At 42.0% G+C, this 24785-nt stretch overlaps 1 protein-coding gene and 1 long non-coding RNA gene across 4 annotated transcripts; one reads left to right on the top strand and one right to left on the bottom strand.

The window, feature by feature from the left end:
* Positions 1-909: 909 nt before the first annotated feature.
* LOC114015620 (uncharacterized) lies at positions 910-7957 on the bottom strand. 3 transcript variants are annotated; one of them, XR_008732995.1, is made up of 4 exons: positions 7910-7957; positions 4960-5096; positions 2278-2358; positions 910-1400 (listed from the first exon to the last, which is right to left on the bottom strand). It is a non-coding gene; the product is annotated as an uncharacterized LOC114015620 (long non-coding RNA). The 3 variants fall into 3 exon arrangements; XR_008732994.1 differs by lacking the exon at positions 7910-7957 and adding an exon at positions 5248-6656 and having other exon boundaries at positions 4960-5092; XR_003559642.2 differs by lacking the exon at positions 7910-7957 and having other exon boundaries at positions 4947-6656.
* A 75-nt stretch (positions 7958-8032) lies between these two features.
* ALKAL2 (ALK and LTK ligand 2) lies at positions 8033-23550 on the top strand. The gene is made up of 6 exons (XM_055713114.1): positions 8033-8318; positions 9230-9554; positions 12000-12053; positions 12165-12245; positions 14588-14654; positions 22623-23550. Exons 2-5 carry the CDS (start codon positions 9296-9298, stop codon positions 14650-14652), a joined length of 459 nt encoding a protein of 152 aa, XP_055569089.1. The 5' UTR covers positions 8033-8318; positions 9230-9295; the 3' UTR covers positions 14653-14654; positions 22623-23550.
* The last annotated feature ends 1235 nt before the right edge of the window (positions 23551-24785 follow it).

Genomic DNA, 24785 nt, shown 5'->3' with positions numbered 1-24785 from the left:
ATAGCCATATCTATCTGCAGTACCTGATGGCAGCGATAGAAGTCCACCTGCATGCCTTTAATTACAGAGACAAATTCTCTGGTATATCAGAAAAACATTTTAAAAATTTGCATACATGAGAAATAACCTCTCGGTTGAATATTTTAACTAGAAATTAACATTTTAAGACAGACACCTTTCCCTTGTGGCATTTGTCACTAACTCACTACAAAAATGCATGAAGACTTCCTCAATGACTATGCCAGCTGGAAAAGGTGAAAACAATTGCACTACCTCTGTTATTCAGGTTCAGTTCAATGTAAAATCTAAATGATTAACATGACCAGTGGATCGTCAATTAGATTTTTATCTTTTATGATAACAAACAGGTACTAATTCAGCAATTTAGGGTCCTCCCATAGCTATACCTGTTTGTTGTTTTTTTGCAGGGTTGGGGTTTTTTTCCATTTAGCTGTGTTTGCTAAATAGAAACAATTTAGAGGGAAAATTGTAGAAAATACTTCTACAATGTGATTTTTTTAATATGACACTTCAACACCAATAATAAAACAACCCATAAAAATTGAAGATTGATCCTACTTTGTCATGAATGTCAAATCCAAGTCAGTTTTCAGTCTCAGAACCCTTTGGCATTAATGTTCTGTGAGACAAATTTGGACAAACCTGACAGCTTAGGATAAGACAAAAGAAGTGAATAATAACAGTAATAAAAATAATCAATCTCTTAAATGAATAGAACATTTTCATTGGACTCAAAATTGTATTATTCTGTTACATGCGAAAATTGCTCCATTAAAAAACAGACTAGCGATTTTGGGGTGAAAATCAGGTTAGGAAAGAGGCGGAAGAGAACAATCACAGTAGTAAAATATTCAGTAAGTATGATACAGCTTATTTAAAATAATGTAATGTGAGGCAAAGGTCAAATAAATTTATTTTTTAACCTTTTCTTTTCTTTTGGGCTAAAAATAAAGATATTGACAGTTTTTGTCCATGGCCTTACAAGATCTAAAAGATCTTGCATTTATACAGACAATGCACATGAGGGGGGGGGGGGGGGGAAGGAAAAAAAAATCTTTTTTTTCTGTTCTGTAACTAAGTTGATTTCACTGCGATTCTGCACAATTTATATTGATTCATGGCTGCCTCCAGTGGAAGCTGTGTACAGCTACGTAACTATAAAGACATGGAACTATTTTGTTTTAAGCTGATTTCAAGTTGTGAAGGTGCATTTTGAAGCCGCTCCAGTTCCCAGACTCTGATGATTATTTCATTCCAATGTAGGCCATGATGCAAAAAAGCTCTTGTCAGTTCTATCAACTGGAGAGAGTCTTCAGAGGGATTGCCGGTTTGCAGCTGTCTCTATGCCTTGCAACATGGCTGGAACCTCCAGGTTGTGCCTATACGAAAAGACAAAACTGAACACTGCCAGAGAGGGTTCCTGACACTGGCACCCACCCATCGATATTGTTAAATTGTTAGAGCAGTCCCTGGCATGTGGTTAGTCTGTGACAATTCTCCTGATCGATTCCTCGGTACTGTTGGGAAGCTAGGCAGCCCAGGAAGTGTTCCTAATGAGTAGTTTGCGTAAGGCTGTCCTCTCACAGGCAGTAAGAAGAATGGACAGAATGGATGTGGCCTATCCTGTGCCAGCTGGCTTAAGTGCCACAGACTTTATCAACGCTCTTAAGCACATTATATTTACTCCTGCAGATGTAGCCTGTGTATGCCAGGTCCTGGACTTCCCACAGTTTGGCTGACTCAGGATGTTAAATTTTCTGTAAAGGACAGCAGACTTCCAATATAAGAGACAACATTCACAACCCTGAGCTCATGGATGTATGATACATTATACTGAAAACATATTCTGCATTTTCATACGTTTATACCACATCAAGTGCAGAATCAAGAAAGGCTAGGAGTTGAAATCTTAGATCTATAGACTGTTCTTTATAGTCTTCTGCTGCTATTGAATAAACCTTCTGCCTTTACCCTGGAAGGCAGCTTATTTCATTACGAAGTTGGCCTGGGTAGTTTGGACTGCAGTGCTGGTTTCTGGGAGAGAACCATTGGTCAACAGTGAGAACACATATAGTAGGCTCATGGCCACACTAGCTATAGAACTGCTTTTGACCTGAAAGACAGTTTCTTAGATTGGAATTAACCTCCCACCCTCCCTTAGCTGCTTTTGTAGGCACATGATCTTCCAAAGAGTCTGCTTGCCTACAAGCAGTCTCTAGACCATGACCTTGCTGATAGGCCTGCTTTGAATCTGACCTGTAAAAAGTCATCCAGATGTCCACCAGATAGTCATGGGGCCTGCGCACTAAACGAACAGCACACCTGCCTATTGATGACCTGCAGAAGGAAAAAGAGTACCTTTACTTTTTAAAGTTCTTGATGTTTGTTCTTAGCAATCAGATGCTGATAGTGAGTCATACGGGATATCCTTATGTTGCCTGATATGGCATTTGTTTTTCAACACATTTTTTTTTAAAGTGGTGCAAACAAGCTGTGAGATAACATTCTCAAATCTAGGCTACACTACCAAAACACGTTATCATTTATCAGCAATGGCTCTAAAAAACACATGTGATCCACTTCCTCTCTCCTCGAGCTAAGAATCATAGTTGAGAATGAAAGAGGAAGCTACTCTGCCTCTAAAACTACCGAGTTCTTAAGTACGCTGAAGCCATCCTCTTTCCTTTGGCACAGGGGGATCAGAGCAGGCCAGAAAATGTACTGCACTTTCTCAGCTAATGAGACATCAGCTAGGGCTTTTGCTCATAATCTTAATTTGATGTGGAAAGGCAGTTTCTGCAGCTGCAGCTATGTAAGTCTGAACAGATAGGAGTGAACAGTGAACACACATACAGTAGGCTCACTGCTGCACACCAGCTACAGAACTGCCAATGCCCCTGAAAGATAGTTTCTTAGAATGGAATTAATCCCCCAGCCTCCTTAGCTGCCCAGAAGTGAGATGTTAGTGTCCTCCTGAGGCAACATTCTACAGTCAAGAGAGGTTTGAATTGCTTCACTGGGGCATTTACATTTACTGTGCAAAATAAATAATCTCTGAAAACCTAAATATGGAATAATTCAGAGAAATGGTCTCTGGAGACTTCAGGGGATACTTTGCAGACCATGAAAGGCAACTAAAAAAATTGACAGTCATCTCACAAGACTTAAATTTCCTCCTGCTGGTTCAGTAGGATTCCTGCAGTGGCTCTGCACTGGTGCAGTACTGTTGCATTGGTGCAGCACTACAAAGCTGATTGAAGATGATTTTGAAACTAGCTCAATAACGGTTGCATTGGCCAACTCAGAGCCGTCTGGAATTTACATGCAAATAAAAGTTCTCGCCAGAAATATGGTTTGAGTTTTTTGTTGTGGTTTGGTTTTTTGTGGGTTGTTTTTGTTGTTTTTTTTTTTAAACTTTCTACCAAACATCAAGCTGGCCATGGCCATAATACTGATGAAACATTTGGGAACTGTATCAAATTTCCTTAGTTTTGGTTGCAGCAATGATTGATAGAATTTTAATCCTGTTGACATTCACATCAGGTAGGAAGTGGGGAAAGCCCTTAAAATGCTCAACTGGCTTTAATACCCCTAACATCTGTTGAAGTTTTTGTTCTAGTTATATATGTTCTCTGGCTGATTTCAGTGCTACAGGAATCCTTAATGCCTCATCTTTACTCCCCAGCAGCTGTCATTGGGCATTGCCTCTGAGAGTTGGAGGCTCACAGAGATGACTGAGCCAGGTGTATAAATATTATTTTATACTTATGTACAATACATTATATTGAAAACATATTCTGCATTTTCCTCACTTAGACTAGATATTTTGGAAAGCATCATCTGTTGGATGCAATGTATGTATTTTTCTGTACAGATTTTAAAAGTAACTACCATGCATGTAGATTCTATGTGTGTAGTCAATAATTTGGAAGTCCGGTTGCCATGTCAACAAACTGATACCCACTCAATTAACCCAACAGAATTACTAGCCCCATCTCATTCTATCATATTTATCTCTAGTGGGATTGACGTGTAACCTGAAGATTAAATACTGCTTTTCTTGTGAAGAGCGAAAAGTCCGTTTTCTAAACCAACAGTGCAACTTGACTTCTTAAGATTTTTGCAAGTTTTTGTGATGTCTAAGGAGAAAACGTATTTCAAAATATTGTTTTGAAGTTCTGAGGTCAATAAAGAGCCGTGCAAGAGGCATTTTTGTAGCCTAGTCATATGAGTGTCCATTGGAATTTTCTCCTAAGCATACACTCAGTTCATGTATTGGTTATGAGCCTGATTTAGACAATAAGCTCTGCTCTGCAATCACTTCAGAAAATGTTGCACTTGCTTTTATTAAATATAGATAGGAACCCTTATGTCTGTTATAATCAGCTGAAACAAGAGCATGCTTGAAACTGTAGGGCTCTTAGCATGAAAATTTCACCAGTCTTAGAAGACAGAACCAAAGAGAACACATTTTCTTGTTTTCATGTACACGTAAGTAAAAGAAGTCAAGATCTCTTTCCTTTACTGTCTTAGCATGGCATAATAGAATGGAATTGGTGAAAACAGTGACTAATGTGAGTTATTTAACAAAGCGAGAAATTCTGCCTGGCATTTATTCTGAGTTCTGAATGTAGTGCCTCTGTTTCATAACCACCAATGGAACACGGAACAGTACACTGGTTAAAACTGCCCACCAAATACTGCATTTGATCTCCTTCATGTATGCTTACTTCGCAAGGCCAATATCCTGAGGATCACCATATTTAAATATAGGGCATTATTAATAACATTGTACATTGAGCTATTCATAGATTTTGATTGCAGAAGAGTTCACTAACTCTATGTCCTCTAAAAATAAGACAAAAAAATCACACCAGGTGTTTTTAAATGAAATCTACCCCTCTGGGACAAGCCAAAACACTCACCGTGTAGCATTACCTTTAATGACCTGCTCTCCCAGGTTGATGTTGCTTTTTGAGACTGGGTCTCATACCTCCCTCTCTGCCCTCTTTCAAGGAAAGCAAGCAGGTTTTTGTCCTGGCTGGCAAGGTTTGTTCATCTTTTTTCATCTCTACCTGAAGGGATTAAAACTTACATGTTGTAAATCCAGGAAGAATGATTTCTTCATCATCCTGGCTCCTTACTGTTGACAAGAATCAGGCACTTCCCCATATCCAGGAAGAAGTCCAAGAACCTGTGAGTGGTCGTGGCAAGCAGTGCACCTACTCGCTTTGGAAGCCTCAGGAGTCAGGCTGAGGGTGGGTGGAAGTCTCAGTAATCATGGTTTTGGCAATATATGTGCAGAGGAGGAGCTTGGTAGCATTCAGGTGGTTATCATCTAGATGAAGCCCTGAGAAAATATACTGAAGCAAATGCAACCCGATGGCACTTTAAATTATCATCCTGAATCTATTAGTGTGAATTTAACTCCACTGAAGTCATGGGAGCTATTACATATCTTCGTATAACTCAGCGTAAAGAAATCAGAATAGATCCTTGCCTCAGTTTCTGCATGCATAAAAAAGCAACAGGCTGTTTATTTATCTACCTTGTATCTCAGTCAGTATCTCCACTGTACTTTGAGTTTAAGTCTACATTAGTAAATTTAAAGGGAATACTCTTGAGCATTGGGATGAAATTGTCTATGATGTTAATTTGTCCTTGCTGTGTTTTTGGCCCATGCCAGTCATCCCATTCCCAGTTTCATGGTGGAGTTAGCTCGTAAGAGGGATTAACTCAATTTCTGATAATGTCCACTGTCTCTTCAAAAGGAAGAAAGCTACATAAACCATGTTATTCAACAAGTCGCATGTCCTTCCATGCCAGCTGGTCTCTGTGCCAGGCTACATCTAACTTACGAGGAAAGAGGCAGCCTGACATTCCCTGAGGTGAACTTGTGTGTACTCGAAACACAGGCTGCTCTTTCCTTACGGGGCAGTGACCAAAAATGACAGGGAAACAGTAGTTGTAAGCCAGAGGAGAATCCAGCCAGGTGTTTAATTGACTTCCTGAACACATCTATCAGTTCTGCAGCTGTATCTACTTTATTCCAAAGAAATTACTTCGGGTGAAAGACTACTTGAAATGTAATTGTAGAAACAGAACAGCAGGCTGTATATTACCTGGCTCGTTTTCCATCTTCCTTATCTTCACCAGGTGACCCTAATGTGTCAATATTTGGTATGACTAACTTGTAAACATAGCCATATCAAGTTATATCATGCAGAGGGTCACTCTCTCTCACTGTTGAACTGCTCGTTCAATTTACCTTTTTCCTAGAGTCTTAAGGTGACTGGAAAGAGGCCATGAAGCCACCAGGGAGGAAGGATTCTGGACTCCTGACAAGGTGTTCTTGCTCAGTTTTGTCTTTGGGTGCCTGTCTTCATCATGTGGTGCATTTTTTACCTTTTTGGTGGTTTTTTTTTTAGTAACTTCATTGTGACAGCATGGACTAAGATTTTTGTAGCAACAGACATACATGCCGTTTGTATGTCGGTGTGAAAGGCAAGATAAATCCGCTAATACAGATGAAAATAACACAGTAGTAGTTAGGGAATACCACCGGGGACGAGAGGTGCAGGAAGCGCTGTGAGAGGGAAACGGTCATTTTCTCCCCTCAGCCCGCCTCAGCCGGCCCCTGCCGCCGCGGCTCGCCCTGCCCGCTAACGCCCGCCCGCCGGCCCCTCACGCGCGGGTGGCGGGCCCACGCGGAGGCCGCGCCCCTCAGCGCCGCCTGGCGGCAGGCGGCGGCGGCGCAGGACTGAGGCGCGGCGGCGGCCGCCGGGGGTCGCTGTTGCCGCTGCCTGAGGGGGGGCCGGCGGCGCGCGCTACCTGTCCGCCGCGGCGGGCGGCGGGGCACGGCGGGGCGGGCGGCACTGCCCGCCGCTCCCGGCGGCACTGCCCGCCGCTCCCGGCCGCCACCGCCCCCGCGGGTCCGGGCGCCGCCGCGGGAGGCGGGTCCCCAGCGCCTCCCGCTGCCACCGCGTCGTCGCTCGGTGTCTGGGAAGTACGGCCGCCACGCGATGCAGCTCCCTGTTTGCCCGTTCCGGCTGCCAAGGGAGAGGTTTATCCACACAATCAAAGTAAACAGAAAAGTTCAGCCGGATCGTGTTTCACCCGCCCCGCTCCACACGTTCCGAGGGGCTCCGCGGGGAGGGCAGCGCAGGGTACGGGGCCGGGCGGGCGTATGTCGGGGAGGCGGCCACCGCGTCCGCAGGGGAGCGCACCGCCTCCGGGAGGCCGTCGGCCCCCTCACCCTCCGCCGCTGGCTCCCCTTCCTCGGGCCGTCAGTCTTCCGAGGGAGCCGGCGGCTGAGGGAGCCGGCCGGGCTCTCCCGCCGGCAGCACTGCCCGAGCCCTCCGCCCTCACCCCGCCGGGCCCCGCCGGGAGCGGTTCCAGGCAGCGCCGCGCCGCGAGCCCAGGAAGCCGCCTGGCCCCTCGGGACCGCCCGTGCCAAGCAGCGGCGAGAAGGGCGGCGCGCCCGCGTCTCCCACCCGCACCCCGCTCCTGCCACCCCTCCGCGGCCTTCCCGGCCGCCGGGCGCAGGAAATCGCCGGCCCCTTCCCCGGCAGCTCGCCCCCGCCCCAACACCTCCCTTTCCCCGCCGCAGCCCGGCCCGGAGTTCCCGGTAAACAGGCGGCTTCCCCGCCCGCCCCCGCCACACGGCCCCCCGCGGGGGACTGCGGGGAGCGCTGCGGCCGCGGGGCCGGGGACCCGCCTGGCGGGGAGCCGCGCCGAAGCCATGAATATTTCAGAGGCTCCTCAGCGCGTTTCTAATTAAAGGCTCGGGCGAGGCGCGCCACCCCCCGTCCCCATCTTCCCACCGCCGCCCCCTCCCGCTCCACACACACACACGCACACACACGCACGCTTGGGACCGTCTCCTTACGTCGGAGAGAGGGGAAGGGGTGACTGAGCCCTGCCCGGGAGAGCCGAGCGAGGGGGAGGGACGGGGGGGGCCGGGGCGGGAGGGAAGGGAGGGCGGGAAGGGGGGGGCTTGTGCGAGCAGCGACGCTCCCGAGGTTGCCAAGTGGACTTTTATTGTTTTCCACCCACTTCCAAGTCGATACTATCTGCCGTCTCATGTCCATCCTATAGCCTATATAAGCGGCTGCGCTGGGGCTGCCGGCGATGGAGTAGTTCGCGGGCACGGCGGGAGCGCAGGGACGGGAGGGGGGCGGGCGGGCCAGCCGCGGAAAACTTGGACTCCCCGCCGCTCGCGGGCTGCTGCCGTCCGGGGAGAGCCGGGGAGCGGCTCCCGGGGGGAAGACGCCTCGGCTCCTGAGACGGAGAGACAGGTAAAGCAGCCGTGAAGGGCCAGCAGCCCTCCTTCCCCCCCGTCTCCCTCCCCACGACCCCACCCCTCCCGCCCCGCCGAGCCGGAGCGCGGCGTGCGGCGGGGCCGCGCCGCTGACAGCCCGCACGGAGCCGGCGGGGGGAGCCCCGGCGGGGGGAGCCGCGGCGGGCGGGGACCGGCCGCCCCTCGCGCCGGCGGAGCGGGCAGCCAGCCGTCCGGAGGTGAGCGGCTCCGGCGAGGAAGCGGCGTCCCCCGCCGTGGCGGGATGCCGCCCACTGCTGCTCCCCGTGGAGGTGGCCGCGGCCGCCCGCGCCCCGTCCCCGAGCTGGGAGGGAAGGACTGAGGAAGGGGAGGCTGGCGCTGCCGCTCCCTGCCCCGGGACGGCCGCCCCCCAGCCGCGCACCGCCCGTCCCGCCGCTCCTGCCCGCGGCCCCGGCGCGGAGCCCCGCAGCCAGGGTGGGGGCCTCGCTCGGTGCGCGGCTGCCGCGGCTCCCCGGCAAGAAACTTCGGGGAAAAAGTTGGCGCCCCTCGTCCGCGCCCCTCCGCTCCGCGGCCGCGGGCGAGGCGAGGCGAGGCGGGGCGGGGCGCGCCGCTAGCCCGTGGCCATCGCGGATCTGCTCCGCCGGGCCGCGGGGAGAGGCAGGTCCCGTCGCGGCATCCCTCGCCTCGCCGCGCCGCGCCGCACCCCGCTGCGCGGCTGCTTAGCCCGCCCTCCGCGGGGCCCCCGTGGGCGCAGGCTGCCGGGCGGGCGCTGCCGGCGCTGGGGCCGCTCCCCCGGCGGGGCGCTGCGGGGGGCGGTGGGGCTGCCGGGGCCGGCCGCGCTCCCGCCGTGTGCGACCTGCGGAGCGGTCTCCGCGCTGTCCTACTGTAGCGTTTCGATTTCACCCCCATGAGCCCGTTTTTCTCTTCCAGTGAATAGGCGGCCTCCCACTGCAGCGGATCCTTCATCTGCTCTTGCACCCCTCAGGTCAGACTGCAATGAGTGGACTGAGGTCGCCAGGGCTGCTGGGGCTGGTGCTCTTAATGCTCTCAGCAGGGTATTGCAAAGAGAAAACTGACTCCACAGATTTGAAGGAGAGGCAAAGTCTCTTAAATCTGATCATGGAGATCATTCAGGAACTGAAAAGGTACCACCTGGAGAAGGACAGTGGGGTGCAGTACTTCTCCAAGCACGACTATAACTTGGATCGAAGGGAAGTGGCCGACTATGGAGGATACCAGGATGAGCAGAGAGTTGGTAAGTCACAGTCCATGACTTAGGAGATCCTTTTTTTTTGTTTTCCTCTGGGGTGCCTTGGTGAATGAGACATCATATCAGGTTACTGTATCAAGAATTCACCGCTCAAAATACCTGCAGATTCCCATTGATATCAGAAACAGACACAGACAGCAAATCTGGAATAGAAAAACTCCATTCACATCTCAGAGTCTCTTACTCTCTGGATAATGTACTCAACTGAAAGTCCGGCTTCCTGTGTATTGGCTTTGAATGAAACCCGTTAATAAGGGAAATGACTGAAATGGGATGAGTTCAAAGAAATAAGGGATGAAAACACTCTTTTTCCTGGAAGTGTACCACATTTTAAAACGTGCTTGGTTTAAGTGTTGCGTGGAAATGACCCTAGCAAGATTTTCCCCTGCAAGACTATAGTATGTTCTTATAGATCTCCCGTCTAGAAGCCTTTCCTGCAGCTCAGCTTCACTAAACTTTTCGCCCTGCTTACTAGTCCCTTTTGTACTCTGGAGGTAGCACCTTTGAAATACTAAGGAACTGAAACAGAGTACTCTTCTGTCACTGTACAAGCTATGATCCCTCTGGGATGCTCTTGCTGTCATCCCTCTACTTGTTTGAATGGCTCTTCTCTAACCTGCAGTGAAAGCCCAGGCTTGTTCATAAGATGTTTGGCGTTGTGTACAGCAGTCTGGAAGTGGTCGTACCAAGCCACATAGTGATGGACAGTTACTGCTGTTTCGTGATGTGCATCCAGTTGAAAGTTGATTTGGCTTCTCCTGCTGCCATATCTAATTTACTGTTAACTGTCACTCCCAAACCCCTACAGCACTACTGCTGCTCATCTTACCCCTCCCACTGAAAGTGACTTTCTGAATATTTTCCAGCTGATGTCTACTCATCACTACTTTTTCAAAACTGGCTTTCATTTTGCTAGTATGCTATTTATTTTGCCTTTATTGATCTCATAAAGCTTCATCGTACCTTTTCTTCGTTCTCGTTCATATTCAAATACCTTCACAATTTGCATTTTTTGGTGGCTGTCATGAAAATATTACTTCTCTATTTGCATGATTAATGAATATACAAAGGAAGACAATTCTGTTCCACTTAAGATCAGCACAGTGAGAACATTGTTTTATAAAACAATTATGTTGAAAAGTTAAAGAGGCCAGACTAAGCAGGGAACTCTCATCTGCACAACTCTAAATCTCAGCTTGGAACATGGGCATAGGTTTTGGCCACCCTACATCAGCATATTGGTGCAAAACATCTGACTGGTGCTCAGCAGTTATCTATGTAAATAATAAACTTACTTCAGAGCAGATTGGTTAGTAGTAGTGTTCCTGGCTCCTGAGCAGGATTTTTCATTCTGTTATTACAATGGAGTTATTCCTAGCAACTCTTGAAAAAGGAACTACTGCTTAGAATCTTCCATTTCAGTTTTGGCAACACTTTCCCAGTGAGCCTGTCCCATGGGAAATTTCTGAGTGAAGCATGTGTGTTTTTAATGCTCTACATGACATAATTAGGTCAAATATGATAAGGTCAATTTTACTTACACTGACTAAAGTTAGAAGTAAATGAAGAATGACTTTCGAGAAGTGTCTATCCTCACAAGTGAATCAGATCTGGATGGAAATGCTCTCTGCTTTATATCTGGTAAGAGGTGCCAGGGGAATGAAAAAGGCTGCTCAGGCATTTATCATCAAATAAATAAAGCACCATGTAGTGTATCGTACACAATCAGCACTAAGCTATCAGCATAGACTTCGTAACAGAAAGCAATCAAGGATAGCTGTAAATCAGGAAGACACAAGCAAGGGTTAGGGCTAAAATGGATTTCAGTAAACCAGTTTCATTTTGCCATCTGCTGAACACAAAACGCCAGGCGGTAAACCACAAACGTAGGGAGCCAGAAGAGAGCAATTTGCTTGGGATCATTTCCTGTGAATTTTTACTTGCTGCTAAAGGCAGAGGGGAAGATTCCTGTAAGTAGATCAATCCAGTTTCATGATTACAGCAGGACAGTGTTTGTACAAATATACCTGTGACAAAAGAGTGGATACATTTGCATAAGAGAATTGGAAGACACAAATCCAAACCTGGCTGTATCTCTGGGTCTTTACCACTAGTGGAATATGCTATTTTTGAGCAACCATGAAACTAAAATTTCTGGATGAATTTAATTCTAGGTAAACATGGTAATGTAATTCATAGAGAGCTACAATCTCTTAGTTAATTGTCATCATCATTAATGACCACACACCTAATAGTTAATCATTGCAGTGTGTTTCATAGTGCATTTTACAGTAGCTTCTAATGTAAAACAAATACTTGCAGCTTGGCCTGCTGTATGCAAAGGACTTTTGACCTGTGTGCATCTCATACAATATTTGGCAAGCGCAATTCCAGTGCAGCACAGTGACTATTCTTTTTTCTGTCCAACAGAAATAGTTCCCAGAGATCTGCGGATGAAAGACAAGTTCTTAAAGCATTTAACAGGTATATTTTAATCCTGCATTGGTATCCATCATTTCACATATATAGCATAAGCTGCATTACTCTTCCTGTGAGCTGTCATAATTCATAACTTTTCTTTTCTTTATATTTCAGGTCCACTCTACTTCAGCCCAAAATGTAGTAAACACTTTCATCGGCTTTATCACAATACAAGGGACTGCACCATCCCAGCATGTAAGTGCCAAAAACCAGCGACTTTCATAAAACAACAAACAACTCTAAAATTTAATAGCCCTGTGAGGTACCAGTAGTGAAACGACATTAGAATACTTGCCTCGCAATGAAGAATTTGGAGTGCTCCAAAACATACTAAGTACACTTTACAGTGTTGATAGAACAGTGTCAGTATTACAGTGAGAAAAACTGAAAAATAACTTTTTCACCGCAAATAGACTGTATAGAATGGCTGTAAACACCGCTTCCATAGGTACTGATGTATATGCCTTTTTAGTTCCAAATCAAAGGCATTTGCTTTTCATAGGAACACGTGACTCCTCTCACAAACCTGCTTGTAATCATGAAATTTACAGTGCTTAAAATTCAAGATAGGATCAGAAACCCAGGTGGAGCTATTTCCTTTTCATTGATTATTGATGTAGAACATATTTTACAGAAATTTTATATTTTGACTGTTCAGCTGCCAGTCTACCAATGATGTCAACAGTGAATCTTTGCAACTGTCCTCAGTGAATTATAAAAGTATAACCTCCTAAGGCCTAGATTAAAAAAAAAAAAAGGTGCAGATGGACACAAATAAGGAAATGCAGCTCACGATATCTCATCACTGTTGGCAGCACAGCAAATTAAAAAATATCAAACATAGACATTTATCAGTCAGTAGATGTGACTCCAGATTCATACTGAGGTGGATCTGTTGAGTAAGTAGATGCTATTTTAGTACAGCCTTTTCAGAATAGAAGCACACTTTATTTTACTTGTCTGAGGTCAACCAGTTGGGTCAGTAGCAGAGCTGGGAATAGAAACAAGAGTTACAGATTCCAAGTTTCGAGTATTAAATATTTCAGCCCAATGTATTTTAAAGGCTTATTTGGTAGGAATTGCAGACTTTTTTCTCCATTTGTAGGCTTCAGATTAGGAATATCCTGGAAAGATAAGGATTTCTGGAAAAGAGCTAACCAGATCGCAGTCTGTTGACATTGATGGTGATGGCAGGTGTTCATAACTAGTCTGTTTTGAAAAGCAAGTAGTCATGTTACCTTTTTCATAAGGAACACAACACAAATATAATTTGACTCAGCACTGATGAGTGCTCCAAGCTGTTAAACTAAAAACTAGTTGGTCTTAAACTCTGAATTAGCCTGTTCCTCCTGAGAGGTGACATACCCACCAACATAATGTCTGGGTAATGGAGGATAATTTGTATGAATGGCAATTACAGCGTACCTGTGCTGTGAGCTAGAGACTGTTAACATTGCATCTCTAGGAAACATTGTATGTAGTTACTCATTAATAATGCCTAACAAAAATCAGCATCAGTCACGGGACTGGACTGACTAGCATCTCCTTAAAGTCACTTTCTTCTAGGAAAACGAGCTTAACCACCTGCTTTAATTCCTTATGCACAATGTGACATTACTTTTAGATAATACTCTGATTTTCAAAGGCCAAACAACAAAGACATTAAAAGAATCTATGATGCTGCAACACTGTAGTAGCCAGTACAAATGCATTTTGTTGCCAGACCTTCTAGTATTTTGTACAGCATGGTAGCATTGGCACCTAAAAAGTAACTTACTCTGCTGTCTGTCCGTATTAAACTTTCACAATATTTGCTTTCAGTTTGCCATGTTAAAGAAAAGATCTTGATTATTTTTTTAGTTTTGCATTGGTTCTACCCCTTATAGTGAATGCATCAAAAAGCAGAAGGTACCTAAAGTAAGAACTACTAATAGGACTACCGTGGAAAAAACAATTTCACTAGTTCCAAGATTAAACTCGATACAGTTATAAATGAATTTGTATGATGAGGTCACCTACTTGGGCTGGACTTACTCCTATGACTAGATGTTATTTGTCTAATGTAACAGTTTTTCCAGGAAGAAAAATTTATTGGAGAGTTGCATTACTTAATGTTGACAGACTTGCTCACTGGGGGCTGGATTTCAAAGATGGATACGTACTACTTACTATTCCTCTAGTATGGAAATACTAGTCACATGTTTAGATCCCACATTTAAGCATGGGCACAAATGTATAGATTTTCATAAATATCTACACACACTTGGAGAGCCTCCAAGTACATTCATGCTGTTGGTTTATAGATACTACATATACAGAAGTCAGCTGCATAGTTGCATGTGCCATTAGACATGGCTTTCAGTTATGCAATTTTTACACACTCTCATTTTGAAGTCTAAGGAGCCAATTTCTGTACTGCTGCAAAGTGTTCACTAAACTTTATTACAACAATAATTTGCACACCATTACCAATTTTTATTTTTAAAGTCAAAATTGGTTACTTTAGTAATCCGTTTATGCTCTTTTTTTCATGACAGACTATAAAAGATGTGCCAGGCTTCTTACTCGGTTGGCAGTAAGCCCAATGTGCATGGAAGGATAAAGGTAAGCTTTTTCGTAGCAGTAATGACATTCTAACACATAGCAAAGCAGTGGATATTGTGTTTTATACATGAAAATTCATAGGAGTGTAGTAACAATCGTCCTTTGGCTAAGGTATTCCCCTTTCAAAGTACCTCAAGTAACTGGCTTAATCTGGCAACTACTGGCAATAAATGAAGGGTACCCCCTACTGGAAGTCATTATATAAAAGTCCACATGCATCAGCTGTGCATTATTCATAGCCGCATACAGTTAGCAAATACACAGAACAAAACGCAACAGCTGTAGCTGCTTTTTCAAGGGTTGACTCAGTACACAATTGCCTGTATTGGCAGCAGCAGCCCTTTTATGTGTGCAGCTGTAGATCTGTGGTGTACGTTTTAGTAAGAGTTAATATATACATAGCCATACACATGAAAGCTTTATAAATGCAGATAGGTTGCAGGTGCTTTTAACTTTTTAAACTAACTTCAAGCTACTCAGGTTTCTTGGGATTTTCACTGTGCTCACCTCTCATGTCTTCGGGTTGAATCCCTCCCTTTTTACCTAGATGTACCTCTAATTCCCACAATTACTTGGGGAATTTCCATGCACCAAAATAAAAACAAAAGCCAACCAACCAACCAACTACTTACAAACTATCTGTATTTCTAGAAAACTGATACATAGGAATACAAAAGGGCTGATTTACACCCTGTCTTCAACCTTTACCCGAGACAAAAATGTCATCTCTGACAAAGGGATAAATAATAACCCAAATGGATTTGTCAATAACAGATGCTGTCAAGCCAAGATATTTTAGCTCTGGGACAATACACATCTTGCAGAGAGACTCAGTGAGAAAAAGCAATAAATGTTAAGCACCTTAGTTGTTTTGTGGTTTTTTTTTAGAGTATTGACACTGTTTTGCACAGCATTCTCAAAAGCAAGCTAGGGAAATGTGATCAAGATAAACGTAAAAATGGCTAGGAAAATATAGTTACTAGTGCTTCACTGTCAAACTGAAATACGTATTGAGCAGAGTCACACAGCATCACTATGGGTATAGCGTTTTGCAGTATTTTCATTAACAACTTGGGTGATAGAAGACAGTATATTTATGGATGAAAGTAGTGTAAGAGAAACATCCATGACAGAGTACAATCTTGAAAATAATATTGGAAAATTAGCTGAATAGTCTAAAACCAGGATAAAATCTAAAGGAAAGAGCAGAATTATGAAGTCACGCAGGAGTAATCGGCTGCAGAAATACAGAGCATGCTGTGAACAGCTAGACAGACAGTTCTGTAGAAAACGTAGGGGTGTAGTGGATCACAAACTAAGCATGTCAACAATGTCACACTTGACAAAAACCAAACACACTGGAATTTATAAATAGAATGATTATTTATAAAGCACCTGAAATACTCACTGTTGCTGGAACACTGTACTTAATTAAGGACACAATACTGGAAAACATACAGGTGCTTCTTGTAAAAGTCCAAAGAAGAGCAACACGGACAACCAAAGACCTAGAAAACTTGGTTTACAAGAACAGCTAAAAGGAATTTGGATTATTTAATTTAAAGAAAAGACGACTGCAGGAAACCATGATGGAGCTATTCAATTTCATAAAAAGCAACCAGAAGCCATTCCCTCTATCCAGGTTGGATAAATAAAGACATAGTTTAACTTTGCAACAAGAGAGGATTCCAGCTACATGTTAAGAGAAGACTTCTCTAGAGGCAAAGACAGAGGTAATATATTACATCATTAGATGTAATTCAGCATCCTAACTTTACGCTAAACTCCTCAAAATGTCTTTTAAGTATTTTCTGTCTTGGCTTCCTAAAATAAACCTAAACTAGCCCAGCTTCAATGCAGAATGTTTTTAACGTCCAATAACTGCCCAGGGAAGTGGTCGAGTCACCGTCCTTGGAGGCATTTAAAAGACCTGTAGATGTGGCACTTAGGGACATGGTTTAGTGGTGGACTTGGCAGTGCTAGGTTAATGGCTGGACTTGATGATCTTAAAGATTTTTTTTCTAACTTAAACGATTCTATGATTCTTGTCTTAATTTGGAACATGCAGCCATGGAGAGGAATCTCTATTCATACATCGCATGTTGAGGAATTATGGAAACATTTGCGTATAGTATTAGGGCAAATGTAAGTCAGCAAATAGGTAAATCCTTTGATCTGACTCGGAGAAATGTAAGGGATTCAACCTTTCAATTGTAAAATCTAGAAAGCACCTAAGAAATTAGCTATTATATATGTAACACGTGATGAGATATATGTGAGTATATAATGATACTTACCTGCAAAAGGCAGGTGAATAATGTTACTACCGATACCAAGCAGATATATCAGAGTACAGAATTCTTTTCTCCCTTTCATTACATTGGAATCTCCTTCCAAACATTGATCTGTTATCTTTACATCCTGTCACGTAAACACAAACTCATAATATGAAGGAACAATAACTACAGCAGTTAACATCTCAAGATGGAAGACTATTTTAAAAAAGTCCATCTCACTTTGCCAAACAACTCCTTTGCTCAGCTAGCAGCGTGTTTCAAGGCGGGTAACAAGCCTCCAGTGCTGCTCTCCACAGACAAATCATTAATAGTATCAGCACTCTTAAGCAACCTCTATTAGCAGAAAGGAAGGCTATTCTCTGCCACATACGCCATGAGATCACAGGTGTCTCCATAAAATTCCTTCCTCCTCAAAGCTTTTCCACTTCATCAGTTCAATTTGTGTGGGTAAGATATCCCCTCTCACAGAAGAGTATAATACAGGCTTTATTTGTTTTCACCATTTCATGGACTAAGCTGTAGAAAAAAGGGAGTTTTGTATTTTTCCACTTATCAAGCCATCCTTTTTCCTCTACAAAGTGTATAGTTATCATTAGTCCAAGGTGTTTTCAAGAAGTTGCAAAGCTGTGAATATAGTAACGCTTATACATAGCAAAACAAGATTTCAAAGCCATTTCTTACTTAAGATAGCTCTCTAGTGTACAAAAAGTTTATTTACAGTCTGGCAATAGGTAAAGACTTTTGGTTTCTGCCATAAAGCTACCAGTTAGTATCAGTTCTAAAGCTCAGGCTAACTCCTGAATATCGGGTAACAAAAATTTCTTAAGTGATACTACTCCAAAAAGGTCTAAATTCACCAACAGAATTTGAAAATTTATATTGTTATGACAAATACATTTTAGAAAGTTCTTTTGTAACTCCTGTATTATAAACTGCTAAAATAACATTTTTAATTAGCCACACCTACATTTTTTTCCCCAACAAATTAGATTTCCTGTTTTGCTCAGTATCTGATTTTCATTTCATTGGAGGCTTATGAGTGGGCTGGGCTATAGATGAATTATTACTTTTTTTTTTGATACTTTGGCAAACTGGTAGTTTTGGTGCATTTTTCAGATCCATGGGCATCTGTCCATGTTTAGAAATCAATTTGGTGGGGAAGAAAAAGGGAACAGATTTGTTTTTTATTTGTACTTAAAATGCATTTTGGACTATCATGGCTTTAAAGCACATGACATTGAAACTCAGTGCTAAGATCAAACAAGAAAGTAAGATGAGAAAACAGGAGCTGGGCATCTATTACTGTCACAATACATACCTGACGAGGTTGGGGGGGGTGTATGACACAATGCATCTTATCGAGCCTTCACTTTTTCTCATTTATCCTACACCTCTGTAACTGGGCTCCATTGTCTCTTTTCGAGCATATGTTCATATTTTGCCTGTCCCACAGACAGAAGCAATGCAGGGACCCAGCAACAACCCTTTTACTTATTGAGATTGCATGCGTGAAGCCGGAGCAGCATGTTTGTATTACCACATAACTCAGTAGCTCCCCCTTTTCTTTCTTCTTTCCAAATCAGCAACCTAAGCCATGTTCCCTGGTTGCCACCAGCACCATCTCTGACTAGTTTTATTCTGTAATACCTTCTCATGTTCAGCACAGGTACTTGGAGTCCTATCCTTGATGCTCTTTTTTGTTCTGTTCTTCAGCCTCATTTTTCTCCAAGTTTCATAATGGTTCCCATACTCCGTGCTTGCTCTGCTCCACCCCATGCAGATACATCCAACAATCATTACATTGTCTGTATCTGCAGTAGATAAGAAAAGTCAGGAACAAATTCCTGCAGTCTTCATCTAAGGTTCCCAATTCAGATCTTGTGGGTTTCTTGTAACAGGTGGTGATGAATCTAAGAAAGAGTATCTGGCCTCTTGGACAGCATTTGTCATGATAATTTTGGCTACAGTCATACGGATTTTCCTGCTTTTGTTTGAAAACTGCAGGTGCTACTGTTGGTGCCTTCCCTTGCCGTTACCCATCCTCTAAGTATTTGCTAGAGACCAACACTGATCTCATAATGTATGCTTAAAACCTCCTTGTACCATAAGTAGTTCAAGGACTAAGGACTGCATTATCACGCGTGATTATGTACTTCCATTTTGAAGATTTCTTCTAATTACTGTACTTACAAGCATTTACATATTTTAAACTTTTTTATTAAGTTTCCACAGATATTTCAAATGAACAAAATAAAACTAGAGGCAACAAACAGTCTTGCACTAATAAATACAAGACTAGCGCAAGTAGTAGGAATCTCAGGCTAAGCAGAAAAAACGAGCTTTATATACTATAAAGAGCGTATGAACAAATTACCAGTTGCTTGTCTCCTAGAGAAGCAGATATAATTAACAATATTTAAAGGCAATAGAGTATTTCTTGCTTAAAGTACATGATAGGGCAAGAATAAATATGTATACATACAAAGGTGAAAGTTTCTTTATAAATTTCCTAATAAGCCTAAACACACCAATAACTGAGATTTCCTCTGGAACTCAGAAAAACCTGTGTAAACTCCCCAAGATATATTGACCATACCAGTAATATACGTTACAAAAGCTTAAAGTACAAGATAAACTTGGAAACTTTAAATATATAAAGAGAAAATTAAAATACCACATGAAATATCCCATTCCTGTACACCGTATTATATATCCATTATTTCAAACTATTCTTAAACCAAAATAATATTTGGGCTCTTAAGTTTTGTTTCAAGTGGTCTGTAATAATGGAAACTGCCCTTGGTCGCTTTCTGTCTCACACAGCTTCTTATTCAGACTAACATTGAGCGCACTCAAGAAACGTCAGACGCTTTAATTTCACAAAAGAAGGTGGAATTAAGATGTGGGGTTTGCACATTTGTGAAAGCAGACCCTTTTTTTCTAGAAAATATAGCTTGATCCATTATATACAACTTCCCACGACACGTTCAATCACTTCTACTTGGAGAGAGGAAGTAGTTCCAAGGTAACTAATTTAAGACTTATCAGAACTACTGCTTTGAGTTAAATAGGCAGCCAGTGTACATGGTTACTAGTGTGGCATAGTCCAACTCTGTTAAGAGGCAATTCTGAGTTTTCTTATTATGGGATCTCTGGCTAGCACCAGATGTAACATTAAGAGCTTCTTCAATGCATGGATCTCCGTGATCTGATGCTGACACTAGAGCAGACTCCACCCGGGTGTTCACACTTGGGGAAGGAAGTTTTTGATGTTAGCACAAGGAAGTTCTGCTACTAGATCCTACTGGCACCATATTTTAAAGTTTGTATTTATATTTAAAACACTAAACTCTTATACAGATTAGCCTTCTCTTAGAGAGTTTATATCTATCATCATGCACAGATAATGACTAGAACCATGTTTGGAAAGCTGCAATATGCCTTTAAAATAGCTTTCATTTGTGCTTTTTAAAATTGGAACAATTGTATTGTTTGGTTGGTTTCAGCTAATATTGCTGGTTGGGTCTGTGGTTTTTGGGGTTTGCTTTTTTTTAAAAAAAATTGCATTAGCAAAGGAGAACTAAGAATTGAATAAAAGAGGAGAAAGGAGTTACATAGCTACCTATGTTTTCAACAGACTGCAGACAAATAGCACTGAAGATCTCCACTAAGACCACCTGCCATCCTTCAGTTAAATTCCAGTATAATTTTCCTAGACTGATGCATATAACATAGACTATGTGACATAAAAAAGAACAACAGACCAATCAGTACTAAAAATCTGGAGCCCTTTCAAGGTTTTCTGAAAATACCAGACATTTAGAAATGCAGTTTAGCTAAGCGCTGGAAATCTAAGACCCACAGCTTTTGATCAGATATCCATACAAAAGCACATACAGTTGAGATGACAAATGAGCATCCTATCCATATCCAGTTTTTCACCCTCAGTGAGTTGCATATTCCCATTAGTATTAGCAATGAAAAAACTGTTTATTAAATTCTCAGTTTTTTGTATCAGTTGTACCACAGACCGATCAAACCAAAATCATGTTAATTTGGTTTTAAACGTAACTTTTAAACACCACAGCTTAAATAGAGTACAGTATGGGCACACATACAGAAAATAGCCTAGATGAAAATACAAGCCAAGGAAAATTTACGTGAGTTTCCCTTTAAGGAAGAATATTAATAAAAAAAAAAAAAAAGAAAAAAAGGTATTTGTCCTATCTGCAAAGCCAGAAAAAAACTAAATTACATTAAGCTTCTCTGTAACATTATTACATTTCCTAATAGCTTTAAAAAAATTGCAAAACTAAATATGTTTAAATACTACTAACAAGTATTTCTGTATGCACCAATAGCTTGATTTCCAATGGATTATGTCAAGTCTGACTGACTTTGCATTCAGATGATTTATTACTTTTTCTACTGCTTAAGTATAATTTGCAGAGAAACTCAAAATATCAGAGAATTCACAGTGATCACGGGAAAGAGAGTTACATATGTTCAGACAGACTATGAAAGTTAACACTTTCGATCCGCAGAACTCTAGTGTCAAAGGACCAGGTTTTTCTCTCTCACGTGGACTTTGGGCATCTATGAGACACACAAGCTTCAGCTGAATGTTTGCATGTCTTTCACCCCCTGCAGTTCGTATTAACTAATAAGACAGTGCATTTTTTACTTCAAAATAAAGGCATTAACAGGTTGTCTTCAAAACACATGTAAGTGGGTAGACAAACTTGTAGCATCCAATGGTCACCTGTCTAGAAAATCTGGTAGCAGAAAACCAACTCCATAGTTACTGGAGAAGTTACATTTCTAGATACGTATACGCAGAGACGGTGACGCTACATTTTCTCAGAAGGCTTAAAGGTGTGGGGGAAGAGGGTCATGGAAACCTTCACTGCTCAGCCTTTGAATTAACATTTCTAGAGTATAGACAATATATGTAACATAAACAATGTGGAAACCTATAACTTCTTATCAGTGATTTTGATACCAGTGTCACAGAAATAGTTTTGATTTCATTCCAAGAAGCTACTCTGGGAAGAAAACAGGCAGCAAACTGAACCACTGCAGCTCCGACTCACATTTGTGTTGCCTCAGTGTTTGCATGTTGCAGGGGCTATTTTTATGACTATTCTCAGAAAGTTACTTTTGTTTCTTGTTTATACAAGTCCAAATTTCTTCAGTAATGGGCCCAATGAAACATCAGACCCTTCCTGGATCCTTCAAACCTTACCTTGACAGATTTATATTACTGGACATCATATCAATAGCTTCCTGACTCCAAGACATTAAGACCAAAATTTGCAATCTGTTAGTACTGTCCTTGAGGTTTATTCACTTTTTGACTTCACAGCGCTCCTAGGAACAGGCTACATGTAACTATGAGCACATTATGAATAGGTAGAACTGTATTTTCCAAATTTAGGGATGCTTTCCAAAATTTCAGCCTTGATTAAACAAGCGAAATGGTAATATAGCAGTCAGGCTTCTATGAACTAACTGAGCTAGATCAGAAATGCGCTACTGGATCTTTCCAAAGTTAATAATGAATTCTCCAGTTTTATTTACTATTTTCAGTATGATGAAGACATTCTTAAACACATGCATCTGAGTATAAAAATGATGAAAGGCTATTTTCTTCTTTCTTTTAATCCACCAGATGTTATTGCCATGAAAAGAAACACCAAGAACCAAGAGAAGTGCCTTGGAAACCAACAGGGAAATAGAACTTACTACCTTTATAACATATTCCATTGTGAACAAGAGATTTATTTTTGCAGATTGACAGACTACTTCCCATAATTCTTTTAACATGCATTTTGTATGTCATCAACAGTTTGCAGATTGACATTCTTTACAGTAGCATAACTGCCAGTAGTACTCAATGCTCCATACTTAAAAACACACTTTACAACTGATGTGTAATGCTGCCAAAAATTATGTAAACACAAGTATTTCACCAAGAAAATTGATGTTCTATTGCTTAATTCTACAATTTTAAGGAATGTTTGTTTGTATATCTAGAACTACTAAAGATCTGCTCCACAGTAGTTGTGGTCACTTGATACCCTTCATGCTTATGCAATTTTCTAAAAGTTTGGTTAAAACAGACTTGCATTGGGGTCACATTGTACCCTAGGAGTACAAATTGCATGACAAACAGGAACGTAATTCAAGTAGACGTATTTTTGGGACAGTGGAGCATGGATTTTGTACACAAACACAAGCTGCCATTAATTTACTTTATATAACAAATGTATAAAACATTCCAGCGAACGTGCAATATGTAAATACTGTAAATAACAAGCATAAGTAATAAAGTGTTTGGTATTAAGTTGTTCTATATTTGCTTTCTGTTCCCTGACTCCAGATAAACAAGCTATCTTCCAGTAGCTACTATCACCTATATACACTTAAACCTCTTTCCAGTAAGAGTTCACTTGAGTAAGAAAGAAAGGTACCACCCTCAGAGACCAGTAATTCGGACTATGTATTTGTGAGGATGGCAGATCTGTGTGTTCCAGTCCCACAAAACGCCCAGACCACAAGGCTACTGCAGTTCTCTAGAGCATTATAAATTTGAATCTTCTTTATGACAAATGGTTGGTTTAGGTCTTTTGTTTGTTTGGGTTTTGTTTTTTACCAAAAAAAAAAAAAAAAAGTTATCTGTAATCTATTCATGATACTGCAAGGGAATATAATCAGTAAATGTCCAACAAATCATTCTAGTATCATAAAATTTTTAAGGAGTCAGTGAACACTTACTCAAGAAGCCTTGATATGCATTTCCCTTTCTTCCTTAAATCAGATGTTGAAACTACTTGTAATAAAACGGCTCAAACCAGAAGAAAATTTTTACGTGTGATCTGTAGATGAACCTCAGGTACTTTTATCTTAATACTGCCATTAGCTTCCATTCTATAATCAATTCAGACCACAATATAAAACCAAAACACACCCCTCCCCACCCTGAGAAATAGCTAGGAGCTGGGATTCTTGATATTCACACTTAAGAACCTTCAGCATCTAGCTCTTCAGAAGAAAAAAAGAAAAAAAAATGGCAGAAGTACAAAACTCCATCCTAGAATATGGCTGTATTTAGTAAGGGCAAAGTAAATGTTTTTATTTGCTTTCAGTGACCACTAAATGCTAAAGTTTCATTTCTCAATGGAAGCAATACATGCAGACCAAAAACCTGGTAGTTAAAGGAATCTACTGCTACAGGATTCACTTAGCTGCTTCTCTGCAGTGAACATGTGGGTGGAACTCTATGCTCTGTGCTTGCACTGACTGAAATCAGATCACAGCATGTTATTTAACATGAGAGTTTGAATTAGTATAAAATCCTTCTTTCTATAGTAGGACACCTGAAATCTTGTTAAATAAAAACTTCACAGAAAATTTCCTAGTAAAAAGAAAACAGCAATTTATCTAATGATTTAATAAATGAATATAAATAAGTTAATCCCATGGAAGTTTTCTCTAGGTTTAGCAGAAGTCAGCATGCTTTGACAGAAGATACAGCTATACTGTAGCAGATTGGTTTTATTTAGTTTTAAGTATAACCATACTACCTAAACTAAAATAAGCCATGGTGGGGGACAGAGAGAAGGACTCCTCAGTTCTGTATTATTTCATTCAACGTTACATTTTTCACGAGTGGCATTTTAAATCTGCAAGAGCGTAGTCATCGATACGATACATGATTTGTACATTAATCCTACGTTCACTGTTTCTCTTAGAACCCAAATAATGGTACTATGCAACTGTCCTTCCCGAAGACAATTCTTGTTCTGTATTCTTGTATTCTACAAATGCTTCT

This window comes from Falco cherrug, chromosome 6 (assembly GCF_023634085.1).
Source record: "Falco cherrug isolate bFalChe1 chromosome 6, bFalChe1.pri, whole genome shotgun sequence".
In the NCBI taxonomy this organism is placed as follows: Eukaryota; Metazoa; Chordata; class Aves; order Falconiformes; family Falconidae; genus Falco; species Falco cherrug.
Note: the sequence above shows the minus strand (reverse complement) of the source record. Positions and strands in the feature narration are given on the sequence as shown.

Excerpts from the sequence above, each read along its gene's own strand:
- ALKAL2 (XM_055713114.1), top strand. The coding sequence starts at position 9,296 with ATGAGTGGACTGAGGTCGCCAGGGCTGCTGGGGCTGGTGCTCTTAATG. Across the intron at positions 9,555-11,999 it reads CCAGGATGAGCAGAGAGTTG|AAATAGTTCCCAGAGATCTG; the intron begins GTAAGTCACAGT and ends TCTGTCCAACAG. Across the intron at positions 12,054-12,164 it reads GTTCTTAAAGCATTTAACAG|GTCCACTCTACTTCAGCCCA; the intron begins GTATATTTTAAT and ends TTTATATTTCAG.